Below are 17,169 nucleotides of genomic sequence, written 5' to 3' on the forward strand. Positions count from 1 at the left end.
GCATTGATCTCGCTGGGAGCTGCAGACCAGAGCTGTCCCTATTCACCCATCTTGCCAGCCACCCTACATTGTTCTTTTATAGGTAATCTGTATGGTTGTTTTTGTTCTCTCTGAGAAATTTTAGAATTGTATTTTTATTTTTATCTAAATTTGCACCACCGTGTGTTCTGTGTTACATATATTCTGGCTAATCTCCTTGACTGTTTCTTCTATTTCACTAATTGTTTCTTAACCTGTGTTTGATCAGCTGTTTATCCCATCTATTACCTTTTTAATTTTAGTGATTATATTTTTAATATCTAGAACTCTTTTTGCATCTTTAATCTGTTTTTAAAAACATTATTTTATTTCTTTTTTATGTTTTTAGTGCTTTTAAATTTTCTTTATTCATTTTAAACATAATTATTTTATAGTCTGTATCTGATTTTATTAATGGAAACTCTTGGAAATCTAGTTTCACTGTATGTTTCTTTGGATGATGCTCTTGGTGGATTGCAGAGAGCATCTGTTTGTGTGGGTTTGTCAGTGTGTGTTACAATTTCGTATTATGAGCTCATATTTGGCATGGCTTTATCACACAGAATTCTGGTTGGTCTGGTTTTGAAGGCGCATTCCTCTATAGAGCTTTTACATTTACGTATTCCTGGCAGCCTAAAAGTATTAACAAGCATGGGACGCTTATTATTTTAATATTTTAGCTAGCAGAAAGGATAAATTCAAACCCCAAACCAAGAACAGACTTGTTTTTTTAACCTATGTAGGTCCCATGCCAAATAGATAAACTTTTTTCTTGTCTGTTGCTGTAGATTTTGACTAATTTACACCCTCAATGAGGGAGTAGCCCTTCAAGTGCCTGGCTTTATACAGGTATCTCAGTTTCAAATTTGCATCTTACACCAAGACCAGTGCCTCCTCCCTCAATTCCATGAAAATGCCAGCCTTTGGCTTAGTGCAATTAGCAACTCCTTTCTTGCTCCCAATCCCTTCCCCTACCAGGCCAGCTTTTCATTACACATTCTTATAAGGGAGGACTTTGGGTTACTCAGTTGTGGGCAAGAGGGGTTGTGGAGGCCCTGAAATTCAAGGCTAGGAGGGAATATCTACTTCTCCAGCCTAGGAGGCTGAGTGCTCAGCCTACAGCAGCTTCTGGCTGGACTTCATAGGATGAATCTCCAAGGTTTCTTATCTGTCTACTCCTTCCTCCATTCATTTTACATAGTGGTAAAGTTATTTCTTTCTCATCCTTTACCTTTCCCCATTGGCCTTTTGACAACAGCTGAGCCATTTTTCACTCTGTCTTCCTAACTCCAGTATATTTACTGAAAGATAAATGTGCTGTTTTATATCCTTCACACCACACACAGAGCCATTTACTTAGATGATTTCACAGCACAAAGATACATATATGAGAGCTGCACTGTCATCATCAAAATAGGTCTCATTTTGGAACTCATGGTATATCTCTCTCAGCCCACACCCCCATTCCTCACAGTCCCTTCTCAGATGCCACATCTTGGAATAGAGTGTCAGAGCAATAAACTAACCTATTTCCATCAGGATAGCCCATTTGGAGAACAGTCCTGAACCAAGGGTCTTTGTCCAGCTTTGCCCTGACCTTGATCCAGGTGATCCTCAGCTTGCTCCTTGGGTCTTAAAACAACATCCTGCTGCCCCTCTTCCTCCATCTGACCTCCCTCCAGGCCCAGTTTCCTTTTAGTAGAATCATGTTCCCAGAACACACTTTTCTCATGTCTCACCCTGCTGTTTGGAAGCCCATAGAGCACTTCCCAGGAAGCAAGAGAGAGTTAGGCTCTCAAGTCAGGCTCCAGCTCTCTTTCAAAGCTGACCTAGCATACTGTAGAAGAAAAGGATTTGGAGCCCAACAGGTCTGAGTTTGAATCCTGGCTCAACCACTTACAAGTTATGATTAGACGTGTGACATAACCTCCATGATCCTTTCTCATCTGCTAAATAAGGATGGTTAAACATAACTCACAGAGCTCTTGTAAGCTGAAACAAGATGAAGTACGCAAGCTACCCAGAGTAAAGTAGAGCTCTATAGGTGTGAATTCTGTCTTTGCAGTTTCACCAGCCTTGCTGCAATCACTGGATTCATGGCTGACAGACTCCAGGCTTGAGGTCTGGGTGTTGGTGACCCATGGTGCATGTGGGGGTAGACCCCAGTTGTTTGTTTTCCTCCAGTGCCGGATGAAATGTTCTGTGTGGGACAAGGGGCCCTGGAGGGACTCAACCAGCCAAAAACTGAACTGTTCTAGGGCCCTGTTTATGGTGCAGGACACTGGGACGCCCATGCCTGGCCACACCAGGACTTTGTTCCTGGGTTGCCCATAGTCTTGCTGAACTTTGCAAGGGAAAGTTCTTTTGAGTTGTGCTTCTGCCCTTTGAACCTATTATCTTCAGAGTCATAAACCTGGTCCACTAGGCTATAAAAGCAGCTCATTCCAACACATTCTCCCTGCAGACTGCTCCTTGCCATCCATCACACACCCTCACTGAACTAGAGGCCACCACCATGACAAGGGACCAGAATGGAACCTGGGAGATGGAGAGTAATGAAAACTTTGAAGGCTACATGAAGGCCCTGGGTAAGGAGGAGATGGGATGGCGAGGGAAGCTGTTATTGGGAGTATTGTGGTCTGGCCCTCCAGGCAGGCTGCTAGGGAGACCTGTGTGCAAACCCTCATGCCTCATATATAGCTGTGCGACATTAGGCAGATCATAAAAATTCTCTGAGGCTCAGTTTTCTAATTTGGAAACTGGGAATAATGATAAATGAGACTATGTCTAGGATGCCTTGGCACAGTGCCTGGCCCATAGAAAACATACACTGAATGTGTATGTTAGGAGGACATACCCACAGAGAGTGAAGCCAATTTGAGAGGGTAACGCAGTCACTCCCCTGGCTTGTGACCTCCATCTCTTTAATAACCACTCGGACCTGTATTATCCACCAATGACCCCTGTGTTGCTCTTTTATCAGTCTCGTAATAGAGAAGCAGAAAAGAAATAGCTAGCACATCTCTCAGCCTAGGGAAAATCGAGCTCATGGAAGGCCACAGAGGCTTTTGTCAGATAGCACAAACAACCCACTGCTTATCTGACTTCTGAACTGGGTACCAGGCCAAGGGCTGCCAATGAGTGTGTCCTGAGTTCACCACAGGACGGGTTCCCTGCGGAGGTGGCAGAAAACACACAGCCCTGCCCGCCTACGGGTTCTACCTGAAACCAGAGTGAGTGGGTCCACAGAGGCGAGCTCACAGTTGCTGGGTGGCTCCTGTGCTCCAGGTGCTGAGAAAGGGGCTTTGGTTGCCCATCCTTATTCCCTCCCTCAGCAGCGTCTTTATCTCCTCTTCTAGCTTCAAAGTTCTCCACATACGGAGTTACTTCGCTGGAACTTCCTCCACACGTAGAATGAGAAAAATGGCAGTGGATGGAGTTAGAGGCCCAATAGTAACTTGGATATGATGGTGGGCGGTCTCTCCAAGAGGGGAAATCATGAGTTTTTCTTTGTGATAAACTTCTAGTTTGAAAATGTCCACCATCTCAACGAACAAGGAGAGCTGTGATAAGTTCCATAAGCTAAGCGCTTTCTTCATGTTCTTTAGACAGGTTTCCAACACCGAGTAGCGTTCTTTTTCATTTGGTTAGCAGGATTTTTACCTCAATATGCTTGTGGGAAGGAAGAAAGAGACAAAACTCCTCCTACCAGAGCCCCATCCTCAACCCTGTTGCACCGGTGTTTTTCAGTACCAGGAGTGGCCAGCAGAAATGGCATTCTGATTCTACACATGAGTAAATGGATTGGAGCGTAGCTCAGAACCAGAATTCTGAACAAGATTATACAGATGAGGATACCAAAGCAGAAGGGTCAGCGTAGCTGCAACTAGAGCCCAGGGCTTGCTCTGGGACCTTGAACCAGTGTTTTAACCTTTTGGAACCTCAGTTTCCTCATCTGCCAATTAGGGATAACAGCCCCAGCCTTATCTGTCCCTCTAGGTGATATTGGATATAGTTGTGGTTTTGAGCAATTGAAAGTATTTAACAAGGGTTATTTGGAAGTTTCAAGGATTCAGCAGTATGCCGAATAAGCCAGAGTCAAGTAATATAATTAGAAAGAAATCTTGTGTATTTTGCTGCTTATACTTAAATAATAAGAAATCCTATGATGACTTAGATTTAAAATCTAGGCTCTGTTTAGTTTAATAGCTCTGCAGAGTGAACCCCTAAAGCCCAACTCTCTAGGCTTAAGGTGGGACGCAGCATTCCCAGTATCCTCTTTCTCCTCCTGGGGGTTGGAAGGATGCAGAGTACACCATCAGCTCTCTCCAAGAAACCCTTCCTCTAACAACAGCCTTCCTCTGGACTCTTTTCATACCAACTTACACCTTTAATGTGAGTGAGGGGCTAACAAGTTGTGAATGTGATATTTGGATATCTTCATCATTGAGGTTTCAGATTGAACTTCCTAATTCTCCTTGGTATCAAATATTTATTGTCTCTTAAAGCTTCAGCCAAAACTTCCAATTTAACGTCACATTACATTGATTTCACTATAATGAGAAAATCGTTTGATCTCTTTGTCCCATAATCTCTGCAGTATAAAGTGTTAGGCTGACACTCCACTGATTAAGATTAATACCACAGGTGGCACTACTAGCTAAACCCAGAGTGTGGGTCTGTCGGTGCCTGGTTTACCTAGCTGCTGACAGCCCAGTGTCTCAGGACCCCAGGAACTTGCTCCTGCTCAAGCCCATGATACCCTGTGCAGAAATGCCTCACTCAGAGTCATCTTATCACCATTGAGGTGGGACCCCTTGTTCTTTTCAACCTGCCATAGGAACAAGGGTGGGGCAGCCATGGCAGTGATTGAAGACAGGTCTCAGGAGTTCAGCTAGAAGCAGGTGAGGTAGAGCCACCCCTTCAATCTAACCTGCTAAAAGCAGTCCAACAGATTTCAACAGTTCCCTCCATGCCCAGGCCACAAGGCAGAGTTGCTTTCCCAACACTGAGATGTCAACAAAGCTTGCCTTCTTTACCCTTTTGAGCAGTGAGACCCTGGACATTTGGGAAGAGCATGTGTAGACATCCCCAGATGTGTAACTCGAGTTAAGGATGATGCCTATTCCCTGTCTAAGAATTATTGATTTCTAATACTTTAACCCCCAGCACTAGAGAGTTCACTTTTTCTGTGGGCCTGAGTTGTTGGTTCAGTAAGGAAAGAGCAACTCTATTGAGATGTGGGGTTGGGCAGTAAACTGGTTTTATCGCTAGGCCAGTGACTCACTCCACACACTGCAGAGTAACATGTCATGGAAAACTTTGGGCTTGCCACAAATTACATCATTAAGAGTTCAAAAGGTGAGTGAGCCAAGGGTCAATGGTACTTCCTCTCCTGCCTTCTTAGGCACCTGGTGTTTCTCAAGGCCCCAGATAATTTTGTGACAATGAAGAAACCAGTTGGTGAACACTTTTGCCCTGAGGAACTTGTCATGTCCTGAAGTAGGTCCTCCTTCAGGTCAGATCAGGGGATGAAGGAGTTGGTGGGGTAGTCTTCATTTTAAAGGGGAGACCAAGGAGGACAGATATAAGGAGCTACCAGTAATGTGAAAGAATGCTGGGAGAGAGTCCATTAACTCTGCCCAGGTGGGACTCATTCAACTCCTCCACCAAAACTTTAGAAGGTGCCATCTGAAGCAGAACCAGTCCTGAAGTCTGTTCGCAAGGACTTAAGTTACAGCCATGCACAAACGCTATTCCTGTTTTTTATTACTGCACAATGAATCACCCCCAAAATGTAGTGGCTTGAAATAACCACAGTCATTAAATTGTTATTTCTCATGGTTCTGGAGGCTGACTGGGTTCACCCCGATAGTTCCTGCTCAAAGGCTCTCATTTGGTTGCAATTGGACAGCAGCCGGGGCTGGAGCCAACTCAGGCTTCCTCACTCACATGCATGTCTGGCAATTGGTGCTGGCTGGCAGCTGAGACCTGAACTGGAGCTTCAACATCTACATGTGATCTCCCCATGTGACCTGGGTTTTTTTCACAATATGCTGGCTGTGTCCAAAGAGAAGAGATAGAAGATGCATGGCCTTTTATGACCCACCTTCAGAAACTACCAGGTACCACTTCCACCATATTCTATTGGTGGAAGTGGTAGAAGCCTGCCTAAATTCAAAGGAAAGGGACATAGACCCCACCTCTTAGTGGGATGAATGTCAAAGTTGTACTGTAAGAACAGCATGTGGGATGAAAAGTGTTGTCGCAACCATTTAAGAAAATATAATCAGCCACAAATGGGCCAATTGAGATTCTATGCACTGGCTCAAAGGGGCTATAGTTTCAATAGAACAATAGTAACAATAAGTGTGTGCATGGTGGTGAAGGGAGCTGCAGTACATGGGGTCAGTGAGGGCTTCCTGAGTACTTCTTGGTGGGGTTTTGAAGGAAGAACAAGAGTTCTCCAAGCAGAGATGGAGTCAAGCACAGCCCCATGGGCATGTGTACAGGCATGGGCCTGGGACACCAGAAGGAGTTGTATTACCAGAGGGTGAAGTGCAAGGAGGAGGCAAAAGAAGAGTCTGGAAGAGCAACAGGATCTTTAAGTCAGTATGCCATACATTAACTTCACCTTGCAAGGGGAGGGCCTGGGAAGAAATTGTATGCAGAGGAGGGAGACACTGTCAATGCTCACTCCAACAGCCTTGAAATGAACAGACCAGCAGACTGTCAGAGAACTGAAGAGGTTGTTACAATGGCCCTGGGAAGGTGTTGAGAGCATTACCCAGAAAGGGTGAACAGGGAGATGTCCAGAGCAGGAAATAGACTGGATTTGGTGACTGGAGGAGGAAGAGTCAGCCGAAAATGAAAAAACCATCATATAACTTTAACCAGTGAAGATGGGGAAGCATGTGTCCAAAAATTAGATAATGTTAAATTTATACCTCTTCTAGGAAATTTTTATTCCATAAGTTGTAACTATGTGAGGAAAACCCATCATTTCTTAATTCACAAAAGAAGGTGAGGATTATCTTCTACGAAGAACATCTTTTTCATTTACATAAATATGCACAGACTTAGTGCAGTGGCTATCGCAAATAGTTCTAGAAGTTCTAGTGGGGCTCTGAAAGCTCCACTAGGAAGGGGGAGCCCGGAGAGACTGAAGTCTGACAGCTCCTAAGTGGTGTCTGCCAGGAAATATTTCCTGAATACGTGCCATGTGCAAAATCTCATCCTAATCATTTAAGAGCCCGATGTCTAGCATGATGGGTAAGCATGTGCACAAATTATCCTCATACCATGATACGCATCACACTAGAGTTTTATATACATTTCTTTGTTTTAGTGAATTCAGTTTTCAACAAATGTATTGAGCACCTATGACACATTGGGAAGTGCTCTAGGCACTGGTGATATAGTGAGAAGTGAGGAGGTGGTTCCCTGCCAGCATGGAGTTTGCATGCTAGTGGGGAGACAAAGTCAACAAGTAGTTTAAGATTATTTTGGGTAGTGGTAAGTGCTGGGAGGAAAATAAGAAGAGTAATGGAGTGGAGTGTGATGGGTGGTCAGGGAAGACTTGAGAGAGTGACAGTAGGGCCCAGGTTTGAATGCTGACAAGTGTTATTCTGGACACAGGGGACAGCAAGTGCAAAGACTTTGGGTCTGTTTAAGAACATGAAGCCAGGTACAGTGGCTCACGCCTGTAATCCCAACACTTTGGGAGGCCAAGGTAAGAGGGTGATTTCACGCCAGGAGTTCACGACGAGCCTAGGCAACATAAGTGAGACTCCTGTCTCTACAAAAAAATAGAGAATAAAAAAATCAGTTGAGCATGGTAGCATGTGCCTGTGGTCCCAGTTCGTCAGGAGGCTGAGGTGGGAGGGTCGCTTTGGCCCAAGGGTTTGAGAAAGCTGCTGCTGGGGGTTGGAAGTGTGTGGATTGGGGGGTCGGAGTACAGTGGGGGAGTGAGAGTGGAAAGGTAGGCAGAAGGCAAAGCACACACCCGCCGTATCCTGGGAAGAAAAACTGATCCCGTTTGTATTCTTTAAGGATCACTATGGCCATAGCATGGAAAATGAATCATAGGAAGGCAAGATTGCAAGCAGAGGGGCCGAGAGACCTATTAGAAGGCTGCTGTGTTGTGCAGGCAGGAAATGACCATGGCTTAGGCTAGGGCAGTGCCTGTGGAGCTGGAGAAAAGAGGACAGATTCAGCACATATTTTGGAGATAAAGCTCACGGGGTTGGGTTTGCAGATGAATATGAAGTGAGAGGAAATGATAGAAATGAATTTGGGTCCCAGGCTTAGGCCTGAATAACTGGGCAGATGACAATTCCATTGGCTAAAATGGGGAAGTCATGGGAGGAGTGAGTTTGGGTGGGTCGGGGGGAAGTATCAGATTACCATAGCAAGGGAGTATGCATTAAGAATTCTAGTTTGTATATTTGGGTTTCAGATATCTGTTACACATTCAAGTGGAGTGTTAAAATTGGTACTTTGTTATGGGATATAGAGCTCAGGGTACAGTCAGAGATACATACAGAAGAAATGCTTTCCATTTTGTGGGATGATGAATCGGAAGCCAGAGAAGTGGAGAGGCTTGCTCAGCCATGCGTGGCTGGGAAATGATGGAGCCTAAGACAGGAGCCCGGGCTATCTGCTTCTAACACCCACCACCCTTTCCTCAGCACTACCCTTGGTGGGGGTATGAAACGTGGAGGCAGGGAAGAAAGAGCTTCGTTGTGAACAAGTTTGTCCAGATGAAGGCCTCCAAAGTAAAAAGGTAGGACCCTCAGAAACATTGCAGGAGAGTCATTCACAGTCCCTGGGTGAAAATGAATAGGTAGGTAGGTAGGTAGATAGATGATAGATGGATAGACAGATGTCTGATGCTCCAATGACGAATTTGTTTCATAAAATCTGGATTCCTGGTGGTGCTCACAAGTCAATGAAGTTATACACCTTGCCAAAGTCTCTACTTGAACCATGTGGTACCTGGTAGGACTTTCAAAGGGGAAATGCTGAGAGATAGAAAAAGCCCAAGCAATGATAGGCGTCATCCCTTGGTACGGGTCTCCCCTTGCATGTGTTGGCAGCACCTCCACCCTAATCTCCATCCCCCTAAGGATGCAGTAGACTAAGAATGGGGAGGAGAAACTGTGCAGCAGGAGCCTCCCCAGGATGTCCAGCCTGCCCCCAGTGCATAGAAGGAAGCGAGAGGAGGAGGCAGGCAGGGATCCGTCTAATTCCTTTCTAAATGTATTCCCTTGAGGAGGAAGTGGCATGGAAAAAAGGAGAAAATTGCTCTTCCACTCTGCTTCTCACAATTGCCTAAGAGTGCCAACGATTTGAGAATTAAGGAGTCCAAGTTTGAAGCCCATCAAAGCTGCACTTTAAATGGTTCTCAGATTTCATATGATGAATACTTGTGCCTCTCTGCTGTTTAATTTACAAAGAGCACCTGCCCTTTTCGCCTGCAGCTTTAGCTTTTTTCACAAGCACATTACAAAGCATTTTAATGTTGAGTTGCATACTCATATTTCACCTTTATGGCTTGTATTGTTCAAAATGCAGTTATGAAAAGTGTGCTTTAATAAAGTCACGTCAGTGTTGTTTTTTTTTTCCCTTCTGCTGCAGCTAAAAGCCATATATATTATTCAGAAATACCTTGCCTTTGGACCTTTCCTTCTGAGATAGAAATTCATTTCACCTGGCTATAAATCAGACTCAGAGATACCTTTAATCCAGAAAAGCAGATAAAACATACTCGATAACCCTGTTGTTACAATACCATACCAGGAAAATAATTTTCTCTGCAAAGTACAAAGAAGAAGTGTTTTTATAATCTCGTGTGTGTATGTGTGTGCGTGTGTGTGTGTGTTCATTCTACAACTGCAGTTAAACCCTTTTGATTAGAAATATCATGAGTCCACCAACAGAACATTTGGCTCCCTTCCCTGGGGCAGAGCAGAGGCGACAGATTTACTGGGTTGTGCAAACACCGAAGGGTGGCCAAGAGGCCAAGCCATTTTTCAGTTCAGAAGAGAAGTGATGCTTGATTCCATTTGCATGGTCTTCTAATAAGATTCCTCCAGCACTGGTCAGAAAGATTGACTAGGGATGGAGTTTCCAGGACAAACCAGTTCTCTCAGCAATAGATATTTTTAGCTATGATCTACCTTTCTATGCAACCAGGGACAAGCAATAATTTTTAGTAGCGGGGAGGGGTTAGTTGTAAATAGCAAAAGAATGTGTAAAGAAATTGTCAGAAGTGCTGTCCTAACTGGGTGTCTCTGAACCGCCACTTAAATTCTCAGGGCCTCAGTTTCCATATCCATTGAGTGGAAACAGACTTGCTCTCAGAGGAACACTTCAGTTCTAAATTTCTCTGTTACTTTTAATTCTTCCTTAGTGGTTTTTCCTAGAGCCCTCCCCTGTCTTTCTGGTGAACAGATGACCTATGCATTTTCTTTCCCATCTCCCAACTATTGTTCCAGAAGTATGGTTTAATACAGCTCAGATCTCAGAACAAAGGGCGAGAGAAGGAGCTAAAGTTGGTTCTACCCATCACCAAACTACAGAGTGAGGAAACTGATCCACGCAGAGAAAAGTTTCACCAGGTTGGATAAAATGACTGTGGGACAGACCAAGGCTCTGAGAGCAAGGGAGTGTATCAGCCGCCATTCCCACTTCTCCTGCGGAGTCCAAGTCCCTTAAAAAACATGAAGTGCAGACAGCTATGGCGATGCATAAATATGACCCAAGAATTTCATTCTAGACTGAATGCTGACTTGGTCCCTACTTGACCCAAACAGACAAGGTCAAGAGTGGATGGCAATGTTCACTGAATACTGACAAGCTACTTGGTACTATGTAAAGCATTCTACCATTATTTTTACTGAACCCACACTGTAAATAGTCTTCTGAAGTAAGCATTCTTTTCCTCATTTTCCCACAAAGGAAGAGTGATTTCTCCAAGGTCACATAGCTGGGAAATAAGAGACAGGATTGTACCTGCATCTGCCCCTTACCCTTACTCATTGATACCATGGTTTGAAACTTTAGCATGCACAGAATCACTTGGAAGACTTGTTAGGACAAGCAGAGCCTGGCCCACAGAGCTCCAGGGTGGGCCCCAGTGTTGCATTTCTTTTGTTTTTATTTATATGCATTTATTTAGAGGCAGGGTCTTGCTCTGTCATCCAGGCTGGAGTGCAGTGGCACAGAATCCACATTTCTAACAGGTTGCCAGGTGCCAATGCTGCTGCCAGCCCAGGAACCTCACTTTGATAATCATTGTCCTGGCCCTTGCTGCCTCCACTACCCAATCCATGGTATTTCTTGAGCACTTACTATGTGCCAAGCTCAAGTCCTGGTTCTTTGGTGTGGGGGGACATGGAGCAAGAGGATGGCATTGTCCTTGTCCTCATAGAGGTGAGACTGCAGGAAAGAACAACGAACTCCATGAAGAATGCAGGGGGAGATGCCGAGTCCTGTTGGCAGGTAGAGGGGGCAATAAAACTGTTTGGCCTGAATGGCAGGTAAGGAAGGAGGCAAGAAAGAGTAGGAGGAGGCAAATCTGCAGCTGTGTCTTATGAGACTTGGAAAGCTGGGATGAGAGTGGCAGGGATTCAGAGAGCAACTGTTCAAGGGGTAGATGGAAAAACACAAGGACTCTAAGGAAATTGGCTGGTGAGATCAGGGGCTTCATAATGATTTTATGATTATGGCAGCCTCCATTCACAGAGCCATGACCACAGGCTGCCAGCCTCTGGGCAAAGCTCTCCCAAAGGCCATCACAACTGATCCTCACAACAAGGTAATGCAGTTAATAACAGCTCCGCATACGGCCACTGCCCTCTGCTGCTTTAGATCTGGAACCAAGCGTCCAGAGACAGGACTGAAGCTGGACACACAGATGTCACGGATTGCTAGACTGTGTCTTTGGGGCAGAAGGAGAGAAATGGGCCTGGAGTGAGACATGCCAGCCTCTTGCCAGCTCCTCTGCCTGCCACAAGTATGGGCTTGTGCTCACTAGAACAAGGAAGATGCCCTTCAGTGGTTTGTAGCAATTTTAAGGAGGGGCTCATTTTTTAAGTAAGAAATACTTGACCACTTGGTCCTACCTAAACAGGCCAGTAGTTACCCTGAAGAGAGAAAAATTAAACAGGAATTTTATGATTGCAAAGCCAAGGTGGCTGAGATAAATGTGTCAGAAAGGGTTTCGTGAGCCCTTTCCATAGTAAGTTGTGGGGGACACCTCCACAGAGGAGTTCCATGCCCACCTAAAACTTTGAAAAGCTACATCCTGTACTCTCCCTCCAACTTGGAGTTACAAAGCACCTTTCCTATGTTAAGGAATCTATGAAATTCAACAGGGCAGAAACCAGCTTGTCTTGGTTTTAATTCCTCATCTCCCAAACTTATTTTCTCACCAAACATCCTGCAGAGCTGCACCCCATGGCAAACACAATGGGGAAGTGGGGGCTCTGGGAATGCTGTCCAAGAAGACTAGAAGAATTCACAGTACCAAAGGCAGCCAAGAGACCATTCGTCTCACCCGTATCCCATGCCTCGCGGGCTGTGTGGTTTGGACGTGCTCGTATACAGTTCCGTAAGCCACAGAGCTGAAGCTGCACGAGACGTCAGATGATGTACCCGGCTGGAGTGCCATTGCTCCAGCTCTGACTTATTATACACCTCTAGGCCTAGAAAACAGTTGTCGTTTGGTGGGGGACAGTATGCAAGAGCTCTGGAAAACAAACCGCCTCAAGCAGGGAGGGCTCATCCAGCTGAACCCCACAGCCCCTGTGTCTCCAGGGGAAATTTGAGTCAGAAGTTACCAGTATCTTGAGCAGCCACGGAAAGTGCACTCATGGGGATGATCTCACTGGGCTACCCCAGAGCTTGGGAAACACAGCACTGGCCCTGGAGACAGACTATCCTGAGTTCAAGTACCATCTCAACTGCTTCCTCACCATATGATCCGGGGAAAGGGATGCAACTTCTTTGAAGCAGTTTTTTCCACACTGGTAAAATGAAGATAAAATAAAACTTACCTTGTGGGTTTGTTTGAAGAATAAAATGAGGAAGGCTTCCCAAAGGAGGGCACACTCTGAGGCACCATCCCTGGTTAGTTCCAAAGAGTGTCTTGTATTGCCACCCCAAATATTGCTAAGGGTGCACACAGCATGGCTCACAGATTCAGCTTACCTAAAATTCGGCTCCCTATGTTTCCCCATAAAACTAGTTCCCTCAGTTACTTCCCTGGCTCTCACCTTAATCATCCAAGCTCAAAACCACTGTTTCCTCCTTCCAACTCCATCTCTCTACACATCCATCCAGTTACCAAGCCACTGTGATTGCTGTTTCAGCCACGTATGTTTAGACAAGCAAACTAGCCTCTCTAGGCCTTCACTTCATCATCTCTGATATGACAAGGAGGCACTTAAACCGTAGTTTTCAAAATTTTTAAACCATGGACGCTTTGCTCCAAACAGCCTCCTATGACGAAGTTCAAAATCTGAAATCACTGAGCTCTACTATCCAGAGATTCTAGGCCTGGGATAAGACCCAGAAATCTGCATTTTTTACATAGTCTCAAGTGATTCAGAGGAGAACTAGCTTTGGGACCCCCTGGTGAGTTCACAGACGTGGAAGATACTCGACAAATAGTAGAGAAGGAGCGGTCAGCCAGGTGCCGGCATTTGTGCAGCAGCTCGTGCCAACTTGAACTTACTTTTCTTTTCAATTTAGGAGACAGGCATATAATTCTTTGACCTTCCAGGTAGCTAATACTACTTAAAATTATTCCATCAGGCTCAAATCTGACTTTTTTTTAAAATGGAAGCTTGTAACTATCCCTCCCTGCTGTGGACATTAACAAAAGTTTTATAAGTTTCATCTTTATCCATGATTACAACTAGCGGTTTCCAAAGTATTTTTTCTTTTAAACCGTGAGATTTTCAGAGAACTCTTAGGAGGATGCCCAATGGGTCAGATAGAATAGAGCTGCCATGAGAGACAGAGAGAGAGAGAGAGAGAGAGCGTGTGTGTGTGTGTGTGTGTGTGTGTGTGTGTGTGTGTTGGAGAGCTGCAGCTTAGGGGTGAGCCCTGTATGCTACCTCTCCCTCCCATCAGGGATCCTGAGGAGGTGCTAGGAGACTCTTAGGTTTCCCCAGCAACTCACTGAGATGCTCAACTTGGCCACAGGTAGGAAGCTTATTTCCCACTTAAACAAAGACAGTAGGCTGTGTACAATCTGTGTCTCTAGCCTTTTTTTTTCTTTTTTTTTTTGAGACAGAGTCTCACTCTGTCGCCAGGCGCCAGGCTGGAGTGCAGTGGTACAATCTCAGCTCACTGCAACCTCTGCCTCCCGAGTTCAAGCAATTCTCCTGCCTCAGCCTCCCGAATAGCTGGGACTATACGCACACACGACCACGCCCAGCTAATTTTTGTATTTTTAGTAGGGACGGGGTTTCACCATGTTGGCCAGGATGGTCTCGATCCCTTGACCTCATGATCTGCCTGCCTCGGCCTCCCAAAGTGCTGGGATTACAGACTTGAGCCACCACACCTGGCCTGTATCTCTAGTCTTGAATGTTTGGTCTTGTTAAAGAAACGAATGAGTCTGGCTGAGCACATCATAACCTCCACAACTCCCTTTGCCAACAGATATTGATTTTGCCACCCGCAAGATTGCAGTACACCTCACTCAGACGAAGGTTATTGATCAAAATGGTGATAACTTCAAGACGAAAACGACTAGCACGTTCCGCAACTACGATGTGGATTTCACTGTGGGAGTAGAGTTTGAGGAGCACACAAAGGGCCTGGACAACCGGCATGTTAAGGTACTAAGTGAGGCTCTACTACCTTCTCACTCACACATTCTGTGTGGGGGCTGGCTATGAGGTATCATGACGAAACAAAAATGATAGAGACAACCTGGGAAAAATTAGGAAAGGGAGATCTGGATGGCCTTAATCATGCTGGCAATGAACACTTACTGCAAGTTTAGTAGGAAAAGGCAGGCCAAGGAGGGGTTAAGAGCTCAACGTCTCTAAGATCTCGGGCCGGGGCCTGTGAGTCATATACAGCCATGGGCCTGGCAGGCAGAGGGACGAGGGCAAGGGGAATATCACAGGGAAAAACAGCATCTGTACCCTCTGGGGAGCAAGGGCACCTGGAAAGGGGGCAGCCCTGCCCAGCACCAGCCAAGCACTACCATGGAGTGAAGGCTGAAGGTGGCAGATTTTTTTAGGAGACATAGATAAATCAGATGCTTTTATATAAATTATTGTAATTTTTTATGATTCTTCTGAGAAAGAGCAAATATAAAATAAATAAAACATCTCAATTATAGATGAGCACAACTGATTTCATTTTTTAAGAAAAGAATAATGCAAATTAAAAAGACATCAGCAAGCTAAGTGAAGTCAAGATTTATCCAGCCCTAATAACTTGCGGAAGTCTCTGGCAAGTTTGTGGCTTCTGCCCTAGCATTGCCTTAACCGATGGGATAATCTAGGCAACCCTCCATGTACCAAAAGGCTAGACTTTCACTTTTTGAACTATTCAATATAGGTAGGATCCTGAAAGCCAGCAGAAAACAACTCTGAGAGGGGAGTGGGGAGTTATCTCAAACCCCAGAAACTGGAGTTTGCAGAAAAGGCAGGCCCTTGCCCACAGGAGCTGTTTGCAAATGAGGCAGAGGCACCAGGGAGAAGTGGAGAGTTGCCTGGGAAGGCGGGGGAGCAGCAGCGTTCCCCAGCATTACGGTGTGGTATCCTTTCCCAGTTAACCAGCCCTCTTGCTCATATTCATGCTCAGTGTGCCTGTTTTTGATTTTCCAAATCAAATTACACCTGGTCAATCCCCACCAAACAGGAATAGGATAAACCCAATCTCAGCCGTATTTAAGGATTACACCCAACCTTCCCATCATAACAAATCCCAGGGATACACAGTCCAGAAGATTTGGAAAGGCTCCTGGCTTGTCATTTATCATGGTTGCAATTGACTGTTCACTGTCTATGCCCATGCATTTTGTACAAGGTGGGCAGTTTGAATATTCAAAGCATCCTTTCCCTCTGTGCCAGCTCAGCCACTGGAACCTCTATCCTATCTCCCAAACTGAGGGAGGATAGAGCTCAGTACTCCAACCCCAGGGATCTTTGTTGTCACCTTCCCACCCCGGCAAAGGGCCAACCCCTCAGGTGCCACAACAAAGCAAGCAACACCCTCTGCCCTGCCCTTTCCCTCTCACCATGAGTCCTGATCTTCCCAGGGTCAGGCCACCACCCCAAGACTCTCACATTGTGCTTCCAGGAGCTCCTTCGAAGTCAGAGGTCTCAACTCTCCCCAAAGCAATGGGCACGAGCTGTCCCTCCTCTCCTGGGGTGGAGAGGAAAAGCTGTTAGTATTATTTGGTGATGACTTAAAAGCCAAGACAGCTGGACATACTTTATTTCTCAGACAAGTTGTACTGCAGAATTGATAATCGCAGCCATCAAGTCAAGGCTGAATTACATTTAGTGTTCTTTGCTAAAGAAAAGTAGGGAAATATAAAGCATGACAGAAAGTTTTCCATCAGAGCACTCTTGGTATGAGAACTTAAGATTCTGGGCCCTGGAATGTCCACTTATGGAACCCCTCCCTGAGGGGATAATGGATCAACAAGCCTTTTCAGAATCTGTGAACCATGTGACTGAAAAGCCAATTCATTGGACAACAGAGTTGCTAGGAAAATTGGTCTCAGCATTTTTTGCATCACTCTGCTGTTCCAACCCAATCAGTGCAAAATGATTCATTTTCCCTCGCCTTTCCATTTTGGGTGTGGGCTTTTGAAAAGCAGGCCTGTCCTCTCTGACTTGATCTTTTGTCACCTTTGATGGTAGGGAACTTGCTCTTCCTAAAATAAATCACCCTTCCAGCCCTTAATGGATTCCACATGTTAACATCACTCCTACCCTTCTTCAGCCTCTTCATGTTCAATTTTCTCCCCTCTTCAGGATCAGCAATTAGCCCTGCACAGAGAGAGAATCCTCTTTCCCACAGCTTGCCTCCTCTTTGCCTCATCAGAAAGCCAGAGTGAATGCAGACACACACACACACACACACACACACACACACACACACACACACACA

At 45.3% G+C, this 17,169-nt stretch overlaps 1 protein-coding gene across 1 annotated transcript in view; it reads left to right on the forward strand.

Moving 5' to 3' along the window:
* Nucleotides 1-17,169, forward strand: part of RBP2 (retinol binding protein 2) — a 24,682-nt gene continuing 7,513 nt past the window's right edge. The window contains exons 1-3 of the mRNA XM_032264946.1: nt 1-82; nt 2,483-2,606; nt 14,695-14,873. Coding sequence (XP_032120837.1) covers nt 2,534-2,606; nt 14,695-14,873 — 252 coding nt within the window. The 5' untranslated portion in view covers nt 1-82; nt 2,483-2,533. The remainder of the gene's footprint in view (nt 83-2,482; nt 2,607-14,694; nt 14,874-17,169) is intronic.

Source organism: Sapajus apella, unplaced genomic scaffold (assembly GCF_009761245.1).
Source record: "Sapajus apella isolate SASKATOON/1434 unplaced genomic scaffold, GSC_monkey_1.0 scaffold4, whole genome shotgun sequence".
NCBI classification, from domain to species: domain Eukaryota; kingdom Metazoa; phylum Chordata; class Mammalia; order Primates; family Cebidae; genus Sapajus; species Sapajus apella.